The sequence below is a fragment of the Hippopotamus amphibius genome, chromosome 2 (genome assembly GCF_030028045.1).
Source record: "Hippopotamus amphibius kiboko isolate mHipAmp2 chromosome 2, mHipAmp2.hap2, whole genome shotgun sequence".
Taxonomy (NCBI): domain Eukaryota; kingdom Metazoa; phylum Chordata; class Mammalia; order Artiodactyla; family Hippopotamidae; genus Hippopotamus; species Hippopotamus amphibius.
Window position 1 is genome coordinate 208639474 of NC_080187.1, and position 20096 is coordinate 208659569.

General features: G+C 37.5%; 1 protein-coding gene across 17 annotated transcripts in view; it reads left to right on the forward strand.

Annotated features, from left to right (window-relative positions):
* Positions 1-20096, forward strand: part of MAP2K5 (mitogen-activated protein kinase kinase 5) — a 262400-nt gene that overhangs the window by 28243 nt on the left and 214061 nt on the right. For 16 of the 17 annotated variants that reach the window (XM_057723002.1, XM_057723012.1, XM_057723013.1 and 13 more), the window contains 2 exons: positions 15401-15470; positions 19279-19319. The exons of the other annotated variant lie outside the window; for it this stretch is intronic. In XM_057723002.1, coding sequence (XP_057578985.1) covers positions 15401-15470; positions 19279-19319 — 111 coding nt within the window. The remainder of the gene's footprint in view (positions 1-15400; positions 15471-19278; positions 19320-20096) is intronic. 17 annotated transcript variants of the gene reach the window in all.

Below are 20096 nucleotides of genomic sequence, written 5' to 3' on the forward strand. Positions count from 1 at the left end.
AAAATCTAACAAATGGTACTCTTTGAGAAATGTCATTGCATGTGATCATAACTGATAATAATAAGCATTTCCATTTCTAAGTGCCCACCGTACACTAGATGCTTCAGGTATTTAATTTCCTTTGATTTTAATAATCACTCTGTAAAGTAGATATTATCATCCCTATCTTTCAGATGAGGCAGCTGTGGTTAAGAGACATGCCCAAGGTCTTATAGCTAGCATGAATGTAAATGTGGAAAGTAAGTTCAGCTTCTCCTTTTGCCAAGGCCCATGCTCCTTTACTGTTTTATACTGTTTCTTTCCCCTCCACCTTCTTGCACATTAGCACTGGGATCTTTCTGTGTGTTAAAAAATGAAATTCAACTGAGTAAATTTTAAAAGATCTTATTGGCCTTATTCAGTGATTCATGAAGTGGGCAGCATCCCATCCAGCAGACAGAAAGGCACTCTAAAGACTTCTGTAGGCAGGAGGCAGGACAAGGAAGTTATTTTAGCTAAGAGCTGATGGCTTCAGCTAGGTCATCTTCCTTTGGGGGACAGTAGGGATCTATCAGGTGGATTACGTGACTAATGCTAATTCCAGGAAATTCCAGACTGACTGGTTAAGATTTTATTCCTGGGAGAGGCTGAAACTGTAATTAGGTTAGGTTCTTTAAGTCTTAGTTTGGTAACTTGGGCTTAGCACAGGTGACTCCATTTTGGGCTTGTTGTCTCTTTTTTAACATGTCATCACCATTATTACATTCCGAATGATTTGTGTTTATATAATACCTTAGTTGAGATATCTGTAGCAAATATTTCTTATGACATGCTTATTTTCTCAAAAGCAGTGTTTATTTTTGCATTATTGTAAAATATTAGAGTTATATTATTGTTCTTAAACTTATAGTCCCTGAGATTTCTTGAGCCATTTTTTAGTTTGAAGGGAGCTCATCTAGCTTATTGATCCCCAAATATTTGGATTTCATGAACTAATCAATTTTTCACTTTTAGATTGAGGGACAGACATAGGCATGGTAACTTTAATTTTGCCAAATAAAAACATTAATAAAATAAATAAACTAATAAAAACTATCTACCATTAACCATTATTTCTTTTTTATTAAGGAAAAATAGTGGGAGTCATTTAAAGATTAAAACAGTGGGCAGTACTAATCTCAAAGTAAAGATGGTCATTAAAGTGAGTAAATTTAGTTTTATGGAACACTTACTACATTTTTCTCATTTTTGTTAATTTGCTATGGATGGTGAAAACTTTTTTCTGTGAAATGACAGAGGTCCATAGAATGGGATCTAGATGATCAGGTCCAAGTTTTCTCATTAATTCACTTAATATTTATAGATGAGAACCTGAGGCCCCAAGGTAGAGCTCCACTGTCTTAATTGTGAATAGTGGAGTGAATTATTTTAAAATGAAAATGAAAATATCCCTGAGAGAGATAACAAGTTTTAAGTTATTTAAAACCTAAGTGGATTTCCTTTTCCTCTTATCTCTTGAGGCAGCCCCTACATCACATACTTTTGTTTATGTAGAGTCAGGCTCTGAATAAACAGTTTAAGAGTAAAGAGTAGGGGAATCTCTGTCTCAGAAACACAAACAAGATTGCTTGGCTGTCATTTTGATCTGTCTTGGTTCTTATGGTTGAAATTCCTTTGAGTTACAGTTTTTCCATAAAGAGAACAATTTAGACTTAACCTCACAATAGATTTTGGTTGATAGTCCATAGTTGCCAACATGTTATTAAAAACCTGCATTGGTCTTTATTTTTTAGGTTCAGTTTGGCTTTGAAAAATTTGGATTCCAGGATTTGAGTGATGGGATAGGGAAGATATTGACAGATGACCACATGTTTACTGTAAAAAAAAAAAAGAAAAAGAAAAAACAAAAGCTGTGTTTTTCATGTGAAATTCAATAAATTTGCAGTCACCTTAGTATATCTTTAAAAACCATTAAACCCTTTGAGGAAGGCAGAACTAGACATATTTTTACCATAAATCCTATAGTCATTCTTTTAAAACAACTGCAGTGTCTGAGCTAAACCTTGCAGAATTACTTTCCCCCCCTCCTTGGGTGTAAGCATTTTCTGGCTTTGGGCCAACAGAAGCGTAAGTTTTTATCAGTAATTTAAATAGATTTTTGTATTAGACCTGAAAATGTTGCCTTTTTAATTGAAAACTTATCAATTATTTAAATTGCTAGCAGCCTTAGGCTGTTAATTTTATGTACGCCATAGTAACGGCATACAGTGGTTTTTGATACATGTGACGCGTGGCGTGTCGCATTGTGGTAAGGATTTGTCATGACAATAGGTTGTTGTGTGCTGTTAAATAATAACCAACATATTAAACCAAAGTCGGTTGTCACACAGTACCATTTTATGTAACTTATTTGGAAGTTGTATTCTTTTCTTCATTAGATATATTTTTAAGAGATAATGAGAAGAAAACAAAGCTGTAATAAATTGTCTTTTAAGAAAATGTAAAGTAATTTGGTCTCCAAGGAGATATTTAATGTATTGAGAGAATTCAGCAGCCAAGTGTTATTACAGCACCATTGTGATCGCTCTCTGCGTTTTGTTATGAGTTTGTGTTAATCAACAATCTGTTTTTATGGCGTAGTTTCTTGTAAGTTATGTTGTTAGAATATTCCACTTCTGGGATCATGGCTTTTCCTCTGACACTATTGTATCTTTTTAATTTCTCCATAAAGTATTTTTTTAATTAGAATTTGAAATGCTTTATTAGAAAAAAAAATACACCCAACCTACATATTCTGAAAACTAAATACCTGATCATTGCTAATTATTTAAAGGACCCCGTTAAATATTCCCTTAAAGTAGTTTAAATTTTTTTGTTGCTCTTGTTTTCCCCTCTTATTTTCTGGAAAGATTGAAGATAGTATATGGCTTTTCTCTTTCCATGTTTTTGTATTTGTTGTCTGGTAGTGCTGCCCTCATTTCCTTACAGCATCGAACAACAACAGAGCTGGGCCTTATTTATTGATTCATTATAAGCTTTATTTATCATTGAGACCCAGTTATAGGAGGAGGTTGTTTTAATGTTAACCTCTGTTTTTAGGTGACCTTTCATCAAGAAACTCGGCAGTACATCCTGCTTTTGTAAATGGACTCATATTTGTTTCTGCTAAATCCTGTGGCTAGTAAAAGATTTGTTACACCTAGTTCTCTCAATACTGAGAGGCTTGTGTGAATAGAGCACAGTATTAATAAGAATAATTTTCTTCATTTTGCCCGTTTTCTCTCTTTATACCATTTTTCCACATTGCAGGAAGAGTATGGGATGAGTTTAACTGTAATGCCTCCCATTATGGCAGAGACCTTGTGTTTTATTGGAGTGTAAGTATTCCCTTTGGTATACTTGACCATAGTGTACCTTGTTAGATGCTGGGTACCATGAGGGAAAATATTTTTTGACCTCTGTAGCACTTTGTAAATTGGGATATGATTGGCTTTATCCTAGTATGCATAACTTGGAGATTGCCTCAAAAATCATAGTTGCTCAAGTAGAATAGGAGGGGAACCTTAGAGGTCTTATCCAACTGTCTCATTTTACAGATAAGGAATCTGAGGCTGAATGAGATCAGATTCAGTTTGAGGTCACATTGCTAATGAATGGGGAGCCCTGGACACAGACCTAGGTCTTAGATTCCCAGTCTTTACTCCTGGTTGTTTTTAAGTAATGTTTTTGTTTTAGTATTTATTGAGATCCTGCTGAAGAAGCTTTGCAAATACTAGTGTTTTCCTGATAGCAAAAAATAATGCTATTTACTAGAATGTTAGTGTACCTGAGTTTGAAAATGAGTGTAAACAAATACCCTGTGGGCTTTTGAAGTTTTCCAGATTTTGCCCTTCCTACTTGGCTGAGTTTTACCACAGAATTGGTTGCCCACTTAGTTGTTGAACACGTAATAGCCTCAGGGCCTTTACTGTTAGGAAGTTTTCTTCAAAGAGCAGAGATTGGAAGCTCGTTTTCCATGTGGTACTTTTAAACATGCTCCATATTAAGTAGGTCCTACTTTGAACTTAAGTTTGTATGTGGCAAAATTAGCTGGGTCTTCAGTGAGTGGTTAGTCCCTAATTCAACGTGATCCATCCAAACAACTGATAACGCTCGATGCTCTCCTGGCAGGGTGGAGAAACGGTGAAAAGAGACAGGAAAACTGAATGAAATAAATGAAGAGTTCTGGAAATTATGTAGTTTTTTTTTTTTTTTAACTCAAATAGTGACATGCTGTAAGCTATAAGTAAGGTTTTGTTTTGTTTTGTTTTTTCATCTGAGTCAAAGAAGGAAACTCTCCCAGAGGCGCATTATTTTAACTCTTCTCTGTGTTGTCTGGATCATATGGGTGCCCTAGAAATAGTGATAAGAATGCGGTAGCCCCTTACTCAGGCCCTCTTGTGAAATATCTTGGGACATGTCTACTAGCAAGAAGCAGAGGCAGACTGAAATTCCCATCAGTTTATTTTCTGCCCATGGATGCAAAGGAAGAGACAGCACAGGCGGGCCTCAGCCAGGGTGGCACCAAGGCATTCTGGGTGCTTTGAACCACCGATGTTTTGTCATTGACATGGCCGTGCTCCCCGTCCAGCCCGTCTCTGTGGAGGGCTTAGTGTGGCCTACAGATTGGTTCCTCTGGGGTCCTATGTTGAGGCAGCTGGCATGAGGGGGCAGAAAAATGCAGGACATCAACTAGCCCCTTGGCAGCTGTGGTAGGAGCATCTCTTCCAGGGAGCTGTGGTTTGTGGGGAAATGATGGCCCTCTAGCTGCAGGACTGCTGTGGGGCATAACCACGGTGTTAGGCTCTTGTTGGCAGCTCCTGATGAACCTGTTTGTTCTCTTAGGGCCAGTTTTACAGGAAACAAGCGGGGTATTTTCTACATATATCCGAAACGTGAACATAAATTTGCTATAATACAGTAAAGTTAGAGGAATTCAGTGAATTATCAACCTAGGTATATAGTATGTCCAAAAAGGTGTAAATTGAGGTAATTGGAAATTTCAAAACAAGTTGTTTCTCTCTTAATATATGTTTCTCTGTTACCTATATGTTCTTTACTCATTCCTCACTGCCTTTTCATTTATTTTTTAACAGCATTTGAGCAGTAGGCTGACTCTTTATTGAGCATAATTGGAACTGGCTAAATAAAGTAGTCCATTTGTAAGGGAATGTCCCATTTGGCCTGCTGTCTGCATGACCTGATGGTCCTGTTTTTTTTAAGTTGTAGGTTCCCTGAAGCTGTTTAAACTTCTCCTTCTTTGGAAGTATGGCAGAATTGCTACAACTTAGAATTCAGGTGAAAGGTCATTGTAGACAAGGCCTCAGCCATGGTGATGACTGTGAAAGCTTCAGCTGAGAGGATCCAGCAAGTTTTGGACCCATCGCTGAATACAAATTTAAACTCCTTCTGCCAACGCGCATTACCTTAAACTTAGCCAAGTTGAATTTCATCTGCTGTTGGCTATCCAAACCTCTATTCTATTAAGACCATCTGGAGCCCCCTAACATCCTTTACAGTTTTACTGTACAAAACAAATAGTGTTATCATTAAACTTGGCCAACTTACTGTCTGTTTCATTTTAAAATCACTAATAAATACATCTGTCCAGTAACATTAACCTGTAAAGAGGCCACAGAGTTGTTCCCTGTTGACCTATTCACTTGAAGACTTTTCATTGTGATTTTCTTTCTCATCATCTAATCAGTCCATGACCATATGTGAACCCTTGGTCTAGAGTCATTTAAGGAAGAGCATATACACATTGTAGTTACCTCGAGTCAGGGGCAATGAGTTATCGAGGATCTGAAGGGAGGACCTGAAGCCAGGTAAGTAAATACAGTTATTAATTTGGAATTCAAAATAGATTAGCTTCATATTTTGTTTTTGACTATTGGAGCAGTCATGTGCTTCTTAAGAGGCCAGCGTCATAGAGGGGATGTCTTTTAATGTAAAGTATAAGAAATAATTGAAACTAGGTATAACTGATGGCATATCTGAGTAGTGTTGTAATTGAATTTGTAACCATTTGACAGAGTTAAGATTGTTGGGTTCTTCACTAGGAAAACTAATAAATTAACTATGGACTGCAAATAGGTGGTTAGTTTATTGATTATTGCTGTAATTACTGACTGAGCTACATATAATGGGGTATACTTGCATTATTGACAAAACAGGAATTTGAAAATTTTATCATTAGTAGGGAAAAGCCAGCATGCTTATTCTTTATAAGTGTATTCCTCATACTGTACTGTTTATGTTGTCTGTTAGAAGGCATGCTAAGGAGAGATTTAGGAAACCTTTCTGTTATAAATGTATAGAAAAATAATAAATAAACCTGCTTTGATGTGAGTTGATATGTAAGACTTGCCCTGAGTAAGCCAACAAGAGTACGTAGTCACCACGTCTGTAATTTTTTTTTAATTAATTTATTTATTTATTTATTGGCTGCATTGGGTCTTCATTGCTGTGCACAGGCTTCCTCTAGCTATTGTGAACGGGGGCTACTCTTCGTTGTGGTGCGTGGGCTTCTTAGCTCGGTGGCTTCTCTTGTTGCAGAGCACAGGCTCTAGGCGTGTGGGCTTCAGTAGTTGTGGCACATGGGCTCAATAGTTGTGGCTCATGGGCCTTAAAGTGCAGGCTCAGTAGTTGTGGTGCACAGGCTTAGTTGCTACGCGGCACGCGGGGTCCTCCAGGATCAGGGCTCGAACCCGTGTCCCTTGCATTGGCAGGCGGATTCTTAACCACTGCGCTGCCAGGGAAGTCCCACCATGTCTGTATTAATTCCTGCTTGCCTCCTTCCATTAAACATTTGTGGAGCAGACATTATGTGTAAGGCACAGAGCTAGGCACTCTATGGCAGTAGTTTCTTAGATTTTTGGGGACATGGGCCTTTTTGAAAATGCGAGGAAAGTTGTTTATTCTTTTCCCAGAAAAGTTACACAGTGTGACATTTCACCTAGAAGTTCAGGAATTTCAGAGGATCTCTCAAGGCCCATATGGACCCCAGGTAAATACCTCCACCATAAGTGACAATAACAAATACAAGACATGGTCCATGCCCTTGATGAACTTCCAGAAAGAGAAACAGACAATGTTCCTTATAGTACCCTTTTACTTATTTTATTATTTATAGTACTGTAGTAATTGAGGGAAGAGAAGGGGATAAAGACTCAGCCTTGGTAAACAATTGGTTAAATTCTGCCTCTGTACTTGGTCTAAACATCTCGATGTTCTTGTTTAGTGGTTTCTGTGTCACCCTATTGTTATGGTCATTTTTCTTCTATGTACTATTGCTTGGAAGTGGAAGCGTCGTAGCACTGGTGCCCTATTTTAAGAAGTTTTTCAAGTACTTTATAAAAAAGTTTACCATATACCAGCTTCTGTGATTTTGATCTTCCTAACACCTTTATGAGGTGAGCAAGGCAGCTATTTTTCTCATTTTTATAGCTGAGAATACTGAGGCACAAATTGTATGCCTTTATCAAGGTCACACAGCTAGTAAATGTAGAGCTGGGACCTGAGATCACTCACTGATTTGCTTACTTATTCATAAGCCAGTTTTTCATACAATAAATATTTATGGGATGGCAACTGTCTGTCCATACCCTATGCTAGTTGGTGAAGGTGGAGTTAACGAAAAAAGGAAACAGTGTTTGGTGGGGGAGGACAAGAAAGACTCAGAATTACCAGGCAGTGAGAAATGCTGTCATATGCTTAAGCATTAGTTGTTCTGTGAGCACAAAAAAGGAGCACTTGATCTAGCTTTGGAGACAGAGAAGGCTTCCTGAAGAGAGTGGTGTCTAGGTGGAGCAGATGAGGACCAGGGAGTTGGGAAAGGTGTTTGAGCAGAGAGAATGGTCTGTTTGAAAGGCCTAGGTGAAAGGATGCCTTTTGCATTCAGGAGGAGCTACCTGTGATTCGTGTGGTGTGGACAGTGTGGGAAGGGTATGAGATGAGGTTGGGAAGCAAAGTGGGCTAGATCATGGAGGGCTCTGGTTTGAGGATTTGATAAGTGGGGAAAATGTAGAGTTAATAAGACTGGTGACTGATTAGATGTGGACAAGAAAGAAAGAGGGATGGTCTGGATGACTCCCAGATAACTGGTTTGGGAAGTGAGGTCATGGTGATCTCATTCATCCAGATAGTGAACCTGTGTGTTTGAAGACAGACTTAGGGCATGAGGGAGGGGTGGGAGAGGTAGGCACCTGTTGAATTTGAGGGGCATCTGGACAACCAGTTGGGTATGTTCCGAATCTTAGGAGAGAAATCTGGGCTGGAAATAAAGGTTTGTGATTCATCAGCTCCTAATTAGTCTCAGTGACTCCTCTGGTAATTGAAAGCTTTGAAGTGGCTGAAGTTAACTCAAGGAGAGTATAAAATAAAAAGAGAAGGTTGATGAAAAACCACGGGGAACTTGAGCATTTGATGGAGGGATAGGGAAGGAATCACTTACAGGAAACTGAGTAGAGTGGTAACAGAGGTAGGAGGAAGACGTGGAGGGGTGAGGGGGTCACTGAAGAAAGAGGGAGAAGTCACAGGCCAACACAGGTATCTGCATTACACCATGCTGCCTTCCCCAGTCTCTGAAGGATCCGGTGACATGGCCTAACCCACACAGGGTATGAATGAAGAAGGCAAGCTCTCCACCAGCTCAGCAGTCTACCCAGTAGCCTGCTTTAGTTAAGTGTTCTGAGGTATGAGAAATAGGAGATAACTTACCTTTTGACTGTCAAATAGCAAACATATATTTTATGTTCTGAGTACTTGGACTAGAATGAAAGAAGTGTTTTTCTTGGTTGACTGATAAACTGTTTGCTACATCTGTGACATAGGGGTGATGATATTCCCAGAATAGGATAGAGTTGTGAGAAACTAGATGAATAAGTGTAAATATCTAGTATTGTTACTGAGCAAGGGCTCGTGTGTCTGAGGTGCAGAAAGCCAAATTCTGACAGCAGGCGTTTGCAGCAAAGTGAGGGTTTCTTTGCAAGGAGCCAAGCCAGGAGGATGGGCAGCTTATGCTGCAAAGACCTGAACTCCTCCATGACTTTCAGGCAAGGGTTTTTAAAGACAGTCTGAGGGGAAAGGATCATAGGAAGCTGATCAGCTCGTGGACCTTCTTCTGATTGGTTGGGGGTGAGGTAACAGAGTGATGTTTCAAGAATCTCAGCCTCTGGTTCTAACCAGTCTGGGCTCTAGTGCTTGTGGTCAGCACATAGTCACCATCCTCCGCCTGGGTGGGGGTCTTAGTTTCTATAGAACAACTCAAAGATACGCATCAGCCCCTTCAGGAGGAACTAGGAGGCCTGCGACTCTGTTGTCCTAATGGTTAACTGCTTGAGTCTGCTCTTTGGAACTCAGGGAAACCTAGGAGACTAAAGCCTTTTTCTACAAACAAGAAGCAGGGGACATGGAGGGGTTTTTGTACCCAGGAGGGCCTCGAGGGTCCTGCTTGGTTTCAGTCCCTCTTTTTCTTTGATTCTCCTCAGTCGGGAGGGTACCAGGGACAGGACAAGAAAGGGAATAGAGTGTTTGGATGGAGAGGTTAATCATAACCTTGGCAGGAAGTTGAGGGGGACTTGGTTTCAGTATTGAGCCGAACACACAGTAGGTATTAAGTAAGTGATAGTTGTTTCTGTGTGTGTCTCTGTTTTCTCTCCTTTCAGTAGAGACCTTGTAAAATTAAACTGTGCTGTTTTGGAATTCAGGTTTTTATATGGCAGATTTCCATGAAGAAAAAAATGTTGTAATTATTGACTGAATTGTGCTGTTAGAATTAGAATTAGGTTCATAACAAATAGGAACACTGTATGATAAACTTGCAAACAGAACAAAGCCAAAAATTGTACTTGCTATCCCCTTGTTGAATCTGGCCCTCTGTTTCAAATTAATTAGATTTTTGGATAACTATGCTAAACTTTGTCACATTCTTATTAAAATTGTTTAAAGATTTTGAAGAACATCTCAGAGGGACTCTGAAACTAATCTGAGTCTGGTACTGGAGATTCCATTAGCAATCACAAATTGATTAATCTTTTACTCAGTTAGCTTATTGGTTATTGCTACAATTACTGCATGTAATGGATTCTACAAGGGATGCCAGAGAAAACATGTTTCATAACTGCTGCTGATGTGTTCAGTTTGTGCGCAGTCTTTTGTACTTTTTTTACATAACCATTTTTGTATTTTTAAAGCTGTAACACTTCTACTCAGAAAGTGCTGTGCTTAATATTGTTTCACTACTAGGAGGTTCACTTTTCAATTCTTCAACTACTAGTCATTACAGTTTATAAATGCCTTCACTAATTCTATTGCTGAGGTTTAATTTTGAGCTTCACAGTAACCCTGTGTAGTAGAGTAAGTATCTCTGCTCTCATTCAGAGGAAACTAAGGTTCAGTGAGGTTAAATGACTTCCTGAAGACTGTACAGGTTAATAAGTGGCAGAATTGAGATTGGACTCCATTTCAGTCAGTAAATATTTATCAAACACCTACTATGTGCAGGACTTTGTGTTAGGGCAAATAAAGGCCAGGATAGGATCACAGAGATGAAGCTAAGAAAGCTTTTTTGGATGACTTCAAATTATGGCTCCATTAATGTTATCACAGACACTTTGTTACTTTTCTGTCCAAGCCATATTAAGTATCTTGGCCATAAAAGATTTAGATTTTTGTTTGGTTTGGTTGGTTCTCTTTTCATTTTGTTTTTATCTAGCAGAAGTCTTGTCTTTGTCATTACTGCTTATTGTATCAGTATTTAGAACAAAATTGGGAAGAATCCCTTTAAAGGGAGAATATATAAAACCCTGAGAGAGAATGAAAGTCTAAAAAGAACTTGCTTTGCCGCTTAAGTGTTCTCATATTTTCTCATGTGAGTTTCACAATAATCCTGGGTATATACTACCTTCATTTTACAACTGAGTAAATTGAGACACAGTGAGCATTTCCTCACCGAGAACATCAGCTAGAAGTGGCCAGTATTGAGACCCCAGAGTTTGAGCCTCTAGCTCCTCTAAGTACTGGACTCATCTCACTGGGCAGCACAGGCCTGTGGCTTGTCAGGACTGCTCTGCGCCAGGAGGTAGTATACACGGCCCACGTTTTATCCTCATCCCTTAGGGGATGCCGTGTGAGCCGTGGCCTGAGCTCCTAGGCCTAGTGCCTCATTGATGGCCACCCAGCCCTCACCAGGCTGGCTCCTGAGAGCTCAGTTGCCTAGAGTGGGCTCATGCCATTGGTTTAATTACCACTCTTTATAGTTTGTCCTTGATGGTGAATTACTTTGGTGTGTGGAACACAAGAATCTCTGTTAATACAAATACAGATCAAAGCCAGTATTTTAGCAGGAGAAAGTGTTTCTTGGATTTGGAAGAGTTGTAGAAAACAAAAAACAAATCCTAACTACTTGCTTTGGAGAAACTGTCATGCGACGTACGAGGATGAGTCAAAAATTATCCACACTCTGATTATATTAAAACTTCTGTTGGCTGCACTGTCTTTTTAAATTTTTTTATTTTTATTTTATTTTATTTTATTTATTTTATTTTAATTTTTGGCTGCGTTGGGTCTTCGTTGCTGCATGCAGCTTCCTCTCGTTGCCACTAGCAGGGGCTACTCTTGATTGCGGTGCACGGGCTTCTCATTATGATGGCTTCTCTTGTTGCGGAGTATGGGCTCTAGGCGCCTGGGCTTCAGTAGTTGTGACATTAGGGCTTCAGTAGTGGTGGCTCACAGGCTCTAGAGCGCAGGCTCATCAGTTGTGGCACACGGGCTTAGTTGCTTCAAGGCATGTGGGATCCTCCTGGACCAGGGACTGAAGCCGTGTCCCCTGCATTGGCAGGTAGATTCTCAACCACTGTGCCACCAGGGAGTCCCTGGCCACACTGTCTTATCAGCGCTTTCCTTTCAAGGCTACTATCTCTGCAGTCACTGCTGTGTAGGTGTGAATATGTTACATCAGTTCATTCGTAACTGCGGTACAAGCAAAAATGGATGCCCCACTTGTGATTTGCACACAAGAAGAGCAGTGTGCACTGGTTTGTTTTTTGTGGTCTGAGTTTGTACCTGGTGCCATTATTTATCAAAGACTTTGGGCGCAGTATGGAGAAAGTGTTTTGTCTTGAAGAAGTGTGTATGAATGAATAGAGATGCTTATTGAAGAGCTGAAGCCTGAACTTCAGATTAAATGCAGAGGACTGCTATCCAAGGATGTTATGATCTTGCATAACAGTGCACATCTGCACACTTCTGCCCACACTGTCGACACTGCAGAAACTTGATTTTGAGGTATTAAAGCATCTTCCCCACAGTCCTGATCTTGCTTCATCAGACTTTCACCTGTTTGGTCCCCTGAAAGCAGCCCTACGCGGACGAAGATTCACTTCTGATAAAGAAGTGAAGACAGCGGTGCATTCATGGCTTGCAGCTCAGCCTAAAACATTTTTTAATGAGGGAATACGAAAGCTTGTTGACAGATGGACAAAGTGTATTGAAAAGCAAGGAGATTATGTCCAAAAATGATATATTTGTCTTTTCTAAAAGTGAGTTAAAATAAATTCTACAGCCAGAGTGCGGATAATTTTTGACATCCTTGTACTTAGTATCATTACTGTGGCTGCGTCAATCACTGTACAAAGAGATGTTTATAGATTGCTAAAAAATTCCTACAACGGTTATAAAAGTATATATAGTTTGCCAATTGATTTGAAATGAAAGGGAAACCATTTTTATTTATATATTTTGTGAGGTAAATAAAGTTGGAAAACAGGTCAATTTCATGCATGCAAGGTTTTATAGTAGGAGAAAAAATGCCTTGCACCTGTTCTGACCCTTTACGTTTGAGGGTATTTGTTTTCATACTTGACCCTAAGCACCAGTTTTAGACAACTCAATAATTAATTTGTTAAAGCATAAGGACATTTTATTTGTTTTGATTTCTAGGACTGTGGTAAAGTAGTAACTGAAATTACTAACCTATTGTACATAGCAGTTAATTAAAGAAAAGCATTAACTATAGGAGAACACCACCACTGCTGTTGTCTTGTATCAGTATAAAAAGGCAGTAATTTTTTTGACAGCCACTGATTGGAAAGTTGCTTGCAGCCTTCCAGAAGCAAGGGGGTCCTTGCTGTGGATCAATAACCGGCAAATTTCCCATTAAAAAGAATACCTGAGCAATGTTCCAGATAGCCACTGGCATCTTAATTTTCCATGGAAACCTCAAATACTTGTGTGCTGAAGACAAGTCATTTTCGGACAATTTTTCCGGACTACTTGTTAACAGTTATTGCTGTCCCAAAAGGTTGACAGCCTACATGATTGATATTTCATTTACTTGTCATCACTGCTTGAGTAATGGGGAGTGCTATATTTCTGAGATTTTAAGGAATGTAGTTTCCTGAAAGACATTTGCCTTAGTATGTATTCCAGAGAGTGTGTCACACATGTTTATGCTGTATATATGTAAGTTTTTACATCCATAGAAGGAGAGGATCAGTTTCCTTTACATTTTGAAAGCCCTTATATCAGTGCATAACCATCAGAAATCCACTTTCACTTTGCTTTTAGGGAGAAGAGCCTTAGACTTGTTAACTTGTGATTCTAAAGATGATGTAGAATTTTATAACTCCCCATTATTTCTAAGGGAAAGATAAACTAGATCTTATAATAATTTTAATGTACATAAAAGCAATAGAAAGCTATATGTACATATTTTTTAAAAAGAAACTTTTTAAGAATGTCAGCAAATGATGATTATCAAGGAGGAATTTTCTGAAAATATGATAGTTAAATAGAAAATAAGCATATGTTTTTTTAAGATAGAAACAACAAGTTTTTAATGGAGAATTCTGCTCTGTGACAGCCCCTCAAAACACAAAATCAGGGGTTTTCATCGTTGTTGTTTTCCACCAAGAACATCACTTTATTGTTTATCAAGTGTTAAAAGAAGTTAGGGCAAGGACTTCCCTGGCCATCCAGTAGTTAAGACTCCATGCTTCCAGTGCAAGGGGCGTGGATTTGATCCCTGGTCAGGGAACTAAGATCCCACATGCCGCATGGTGTGGCCAAAAATAAATAAATAAATAGATAGATAGATAGATAAAATACCATAGGATTTGGATTCAAGCCACTTGGGTTCAAATCCCAGCTCTTCCAGCATATAAATGTGGACAAAATATTAAAAAAAAAAAAAGACTTCCTTTGTAGTCCAGTGGTTAAGACTCTGCACTTCCAGTGCTGGGGATATGGGCTCCATCCCTGGTCAGGGAACTAAGATCCCACATGCCATGTGGTCCCGCTTGGGGAGGGTGGTGGGGGGAGAAGTTAGTGCACAGAAGCCATCTCCAACTTAGGTGGACATATGCTTACCAATTAGCATATTAAAGAAAATGGGGATAGACTGTAATACAATCTACTGAATGAACTTGTTTATGGGCCCAGCACGCTTCTGCTGCGCCACTCTGCGAACGCAAATGAACTTGTTTATGTTGGAGTATGAAAGCTTTTTGACCTTGGAACTTAATTTTTTCATGCCCAGATTTTTAAAGTGAAATTTGATCTATACTAAAGTGTTTAGAAGACTAAAACATGGATGGTATGTTTGCTTGAACCTGGACTGCCTTTTTATCATGTTAATCCTGACATCTTTGGATGGATCATATCTTGTTTACTCGTCCCACAGCCTCTGTGATTTTGATTTCCATTATCTGTACATTTTATACACAAATATGAATAATGGTTGAGTAACTAACTGGCATATAGGTCTAAGCTAAATGTGAGGTGTCTCTATTTTGATTTGTAAAATCCAGGGAAAAAAGAACAAAAGGCAATTTGAGAAATTTCTACTAAAATGCTTTTTGTGTTATTTTAATTTTTTAAATTATTTTTTATAAGATTTTTTTTTGATGTGGACCATTTTTTAAAGTGTTTATTGAATTTGTTACAATATTGTTTCTGTTTTGTGTTTTGGTTTTTTTGACTGTGAGACATGTGGGATCTTAGCTCCCTAACCAGGGATCGAACCCTCACCCCCTGCATAGGAAGGTGAAGTCTTAACCACTGGACCACCAGGGGAGTCCCTGTGTCATTTTTAATATATGTCATTTTCAGAACGTATCTAGAGATCAAATACTAACATAAAATCTTAACATTTTTTACTCTTAAAGATAAATGACAATGTGGAGGATAGCACTATACTAGACTTTCAGTCCTGAGTATTCACTGTAGTCATTTTGATGTACAAATAGGGAAAAAAGAATTCTCGAGGCTGATATGCATGTACCCAGCAATTTACAAAAGTACTATGAATTAAACAACCCATAAGTGTCTGTTCCAGTATTCATACATTACTGAGTAATCTCTTCCTATAATCTCTTTGCAGTATTATTCCACAGTAATGGAACAGCAAGTAAATGGACAGTTAATAGAGCCTCTGCAGATATTTCCAAGAGGTAATGTTGAACAAATTCTAATCAACAATGATTATTTCAGTAAACTGTTTCATCAACAGTTATGTTTTCCAAAGGTTTAAATGCACATAACATGATGTTTAGCTCTTAATTTGAAAAAAAAAAAGGATTCATTATCGTGGGGATTGCAGGCTGTGTTAGAGTTATGGCAGATAAAATATCTCATTTACTAGAGTAAATTAAACTAACTAGGTTGTTTTTTGTTTTTGAAGTACATACTTACATTCGCTTAAAGAACTCTTTGGGGGTCCACATGGTTTCTAAACCAAGGCAAATGAATGACTTTAATTTTGGATATTTATAAATTGTGGCTCATGATGGTAGCCAGAGCTGCTATTGAGGAGAAAGCTTTCAGCTAGTGCAGAAGCCCAGATTTACTGGGGGGTTTTAGGAGAGATATTTTGGTGGAATGTTTGGTGCTTTATTTTGGGGGGAGACATTTTCTAATTGAAAATCCTCATATATAGGAATTTGATTTTTAAGTCTCCAAAAATGTGAGCTGATGAAAGTGACTCTTGGTGAATCACCTGGTCAAATCATTTGTTTTTCCCCTTAGGTTTGATAGTACTAGCCTTGTATCAGATATGATCGCTCAACTGTATGTAAATGTTCCCTCAAAATTTGAATAATAGTGAAAAAGAACAGTTTCATTATGTAAACCATTAAGTGTTTCGCCCACTATACATTGCCCCACTTGGAAATCTATGTTTTCTAACTGATGGAACAGATAAGAAAATTCTCTAAGTAAGTCTTCTAGAAATAACTTAATTGAAATAATTAAAAGTTAAACTTACCTTCGTTAACTGATACTGTACAAATAATCATGGTATGAGTTTTCCAGTTAAGCATTCTAGACTTTCATTACCTGTAACTCTCTGAAGTTTGAATGGTTCAATTAACCAGTAGACTCCTATTTGCACTGATAGTCTCCAAAGGCAGCTGGGCCTGGCCAGACACGAGAACATCTGGGTTCAAGAGTAATGCTGTTCTTCTTAACGTGGGCAGCGGGATTAGGAGTACTTAGTACATTATTGATAATAGCTTATTAAAGAGTTAAGTAAGTAAATAAAATTGGGCCATTGATAGCATGTCTGAAACAAGATTATGATTCAGTTCTGTTGCACCTGAAGACTAAAAACTAAAAAAAAAAGAAAGAAAAGAAAAAGAAAATGTTGTCATTTCTATGAATTAGGCCAAGAACAGGGTGCAGATTATTTCTTAATGTTTTCAACGACCAGAGAAATTTGGGCAAGTTTCAAAATTGTTTCTCCACAAGGAATATTTTTTTACCAGCTGAAAATTTCCATTCATTGCTTTCCTACTGAATAACTTTATAGCTCTCTTGTAGCAAACCCTAGATAGTATCCTGGAGAATTACAATTCTAATGCTGAGAGTCTTCATTTTTACTTTTTTTTCCCAAAAAGTATTTACTTCCCTTCATCCAAAATCTTTCCAAGTTCGGTTTGTTTTCTTTTATCTTGTGAACAGTCCCTGTCCATACCGTTGTGCCCCTCCCATGATAATAACAGCCATCTTTAGACATCTTCTCTGTTCAGACACTAATATTGCTTTGCGTGTCACCATTTCTGGTTCTCCCAATAGTCATGCCTATTATTGCTTCCATTTTATAGTTGAAAATATTAAGGTTCAGAGACGTTAAGTAACTTCAGAGTCACACAATTTTCAAGTGGTTAATATACCCTTTGAATAAGAATTGTGTTTAAGTTGTAATTTGCTTAAAGTAGAAGGACTGTATAGGTTAAAATATTAGTAGAGTGTGCATGGGGGTAGTTTGGAGGGCTTGGTTGGAGTGTGGAGAAGAGTATATTGTAGGGAGGAGATTCTTAAAAGAAAATATGTGAGATATGAGTGTCACATGTAGTCCTAGCACAGAACTTATTAGCCTCCAATAAATTATTAAATACAGTAGTTCCATGCCAAACTTAAGTTTTTTAAAATATGAGACTCAGCCTTCCCATCTCTGTGGTTTTGTGCATACTGTTACATAACTCCTCAGTTTTCTACATTTTCTTGCTTTTTGCTTATTTATCTACATAAAGTGTAGATTCCATGCAATTTTGTTTTTTATATAATTTTATATAAATCTTTAAATATATATAATTTTATATAAGATTTATATAAATTTAGAGATTATACAAATTTTTACAATTAGAGTATAGACACTGGGTATATTACATGGGTCTACTGAGTTGGTTAGAGGCTCTCAGACCTTAGATTCTGTGGTCAGGCCCCATGTTAAAAAGAACCTCTAGACTGAGCAAGTCAGAGGACAGGAGAAAACAATTCTCTTCTAACATCAGGTCTTCTCATTCCAAGTGGCACAGTTGCATTGGATAGTAACTCCCGGTCAGAGCTAAGTTCTATCTGTAGTTAAAAGATACTTTAACTATTAAGTATGAAAATTCACTAGCTTTACAGCAACTTCTGACTCCACAACTTAAGGAAATATGAGGTAACTAGGTTTTTTGAATACTGTTTGGATTTCCAGTCATAAAGATTTAAGAAGCCAATTGTGGAAAGAGGTAGTTGTTAAGGTAGGAGATAAGAGTTGATGCCTGTCTCTAATACATTAGTTAGCCACTTTCTTACTAAATGAAGTTTATGAATGCACTGGCACTTCAGAGGAAATGCTCTGAAGTGTTGTCTTAGGAAGTATTAATGGTCCCTAAAGGACCAAGCATCAAATGTATGTGACTGTTGTTTTGTTCAAAAAGTTAATTTCCATTTTAAGAAAAGGCCATTTGGAGTCTTAATTTTAATGTATTTTAGAAAAACAACTAAAAATCCTTTATTGAGATTTAGATATTTTTAAGGAAAATAATAAATTTGGATATACTTGAAACACAAAAAACTAAAGCAACTGATGTGCTTTGTAATTATTACCCACATCTTCTTATTATTAAACAGCTCCATTTCTTGTCAGAAACAGAGGAAAATACATGTACATCTGAGAAAGGAGTCAAAAAAAAAAAAAATCAAATTCATCCTTCTCCAAACAATCAATCAAAATTGATGGCCCCTTAACATATAATGTAATATGTAGGACAAGGTAGTTTTCAGATGGAAGCAGCCTATAACGTGGGTAGGAAGCTTTTTATTTTTTTAAACATTTGATGAAGAAGCATTCGCTGAATTGGAAAAGTACTAACCTGTAACTCATGGTGGTGTCAGGAAATTGGTATTATTTTCCCTGGTACTGCTTTATGTTTAGACTTAAGTATTAGCAGATGTCAAGATTTGCAAGAAATGTCATGAAATTAATGATGTATCTGTTTTCTAACAAATTTGACTGCTTATTGTTTTGCAAACTAACGTTCAAACTTAAATATTTCATCTTAGAATCTCTAGCAATCTTTTTTGGCATTAAAAGACCCTCCTCCCACTCCCCTCCAAAAACCCTAGCTATTTTCATTGTAGTCTAAGTGATAGCAGATATACAATGTAATAGAGTGAGGAAAGATTGCAGAAATTTGAATTATGAAAGGAATCTAATCATTTTAGCTCAGTTAACTTGATATTTATATGTTTTAAGCAGAAATTGGAATTTATATGAGGTGGTGTCAGAAAGCTCTTTGCATTTATAAATGCTCACTCCTGCAAGTTAAAAACCCTGGTTCATAATTCCCACTTTGGGTCTTGGGAGCCACTTTTCAATCATTTCTCTCTGCTAATTTTGGTGTCACCCTCATTTCTTTTTAAACGATTCATTTTGAGCAAATTTGTAAATGGCCCTGATGTGTTCTACAATTTAGTCAATTACTGTTTCAGCCTGCAAGCCTCCTGGGGAACGGAACATACATGGCCTGAAGGTACAAATTTCAATAATTGTTTCAGTAAAGTTAGATGGATTTGTAATGCTGTGTTCCACTTATTGAAATGTCAAATAAAACTGCACTTTCTCAAGCTCTGACAAGCGATCCTTTTTTTTTTCTTTTTTTTTTTTTAATGATATGTGGAGGGGAATTCATCTGTAGTATTTGTTCTATATGTGTATATATTGGGGTTTTAATGCCATATTTTAAAAAAATTATTATTATTTGGAATTGTTTTGTTGGTCTGTTTCTTCAGGATGATCCTGGGTACTGGTCTTCACAAAGATTTATTTGAGTGAAAATACAGACTTCATTTCAGTGATTAATTAAGCACATAAGCATATTGCGCACAGAATACCCCCCTCTTCTTTTGACATGTTTATGCTAGAAACATATATCTATTTAATGTCCTTTCATTGTTCTGCATATTTTGAATTCTGGATTTCTGCTTAAGGCTTTACATTTAAAAGAAAGACTGGCTATTGTATTAGACTCAGGTGTTTTATAATTAATTACTTGGACCTCAGTTTTCAGTGAATTAGAAATATTTTACAATGTCCTGCCTGGTTTTAAAGCTGGAGGAATATGATAACATGAGGTTCACTATTAACCCTTGGATGTATTCTTAATACACTTTTTTGAGCATACTGTTTTTTTTATATAAAACAAAAATAGCGAACTGAATTTTTTCTCTGGAATTGAATTCATTTCTCAACAGCGAATTGAAAATGTCCCCTGTTTATCTCTCCCTTTTTCAGCACTATTTAAGTATTT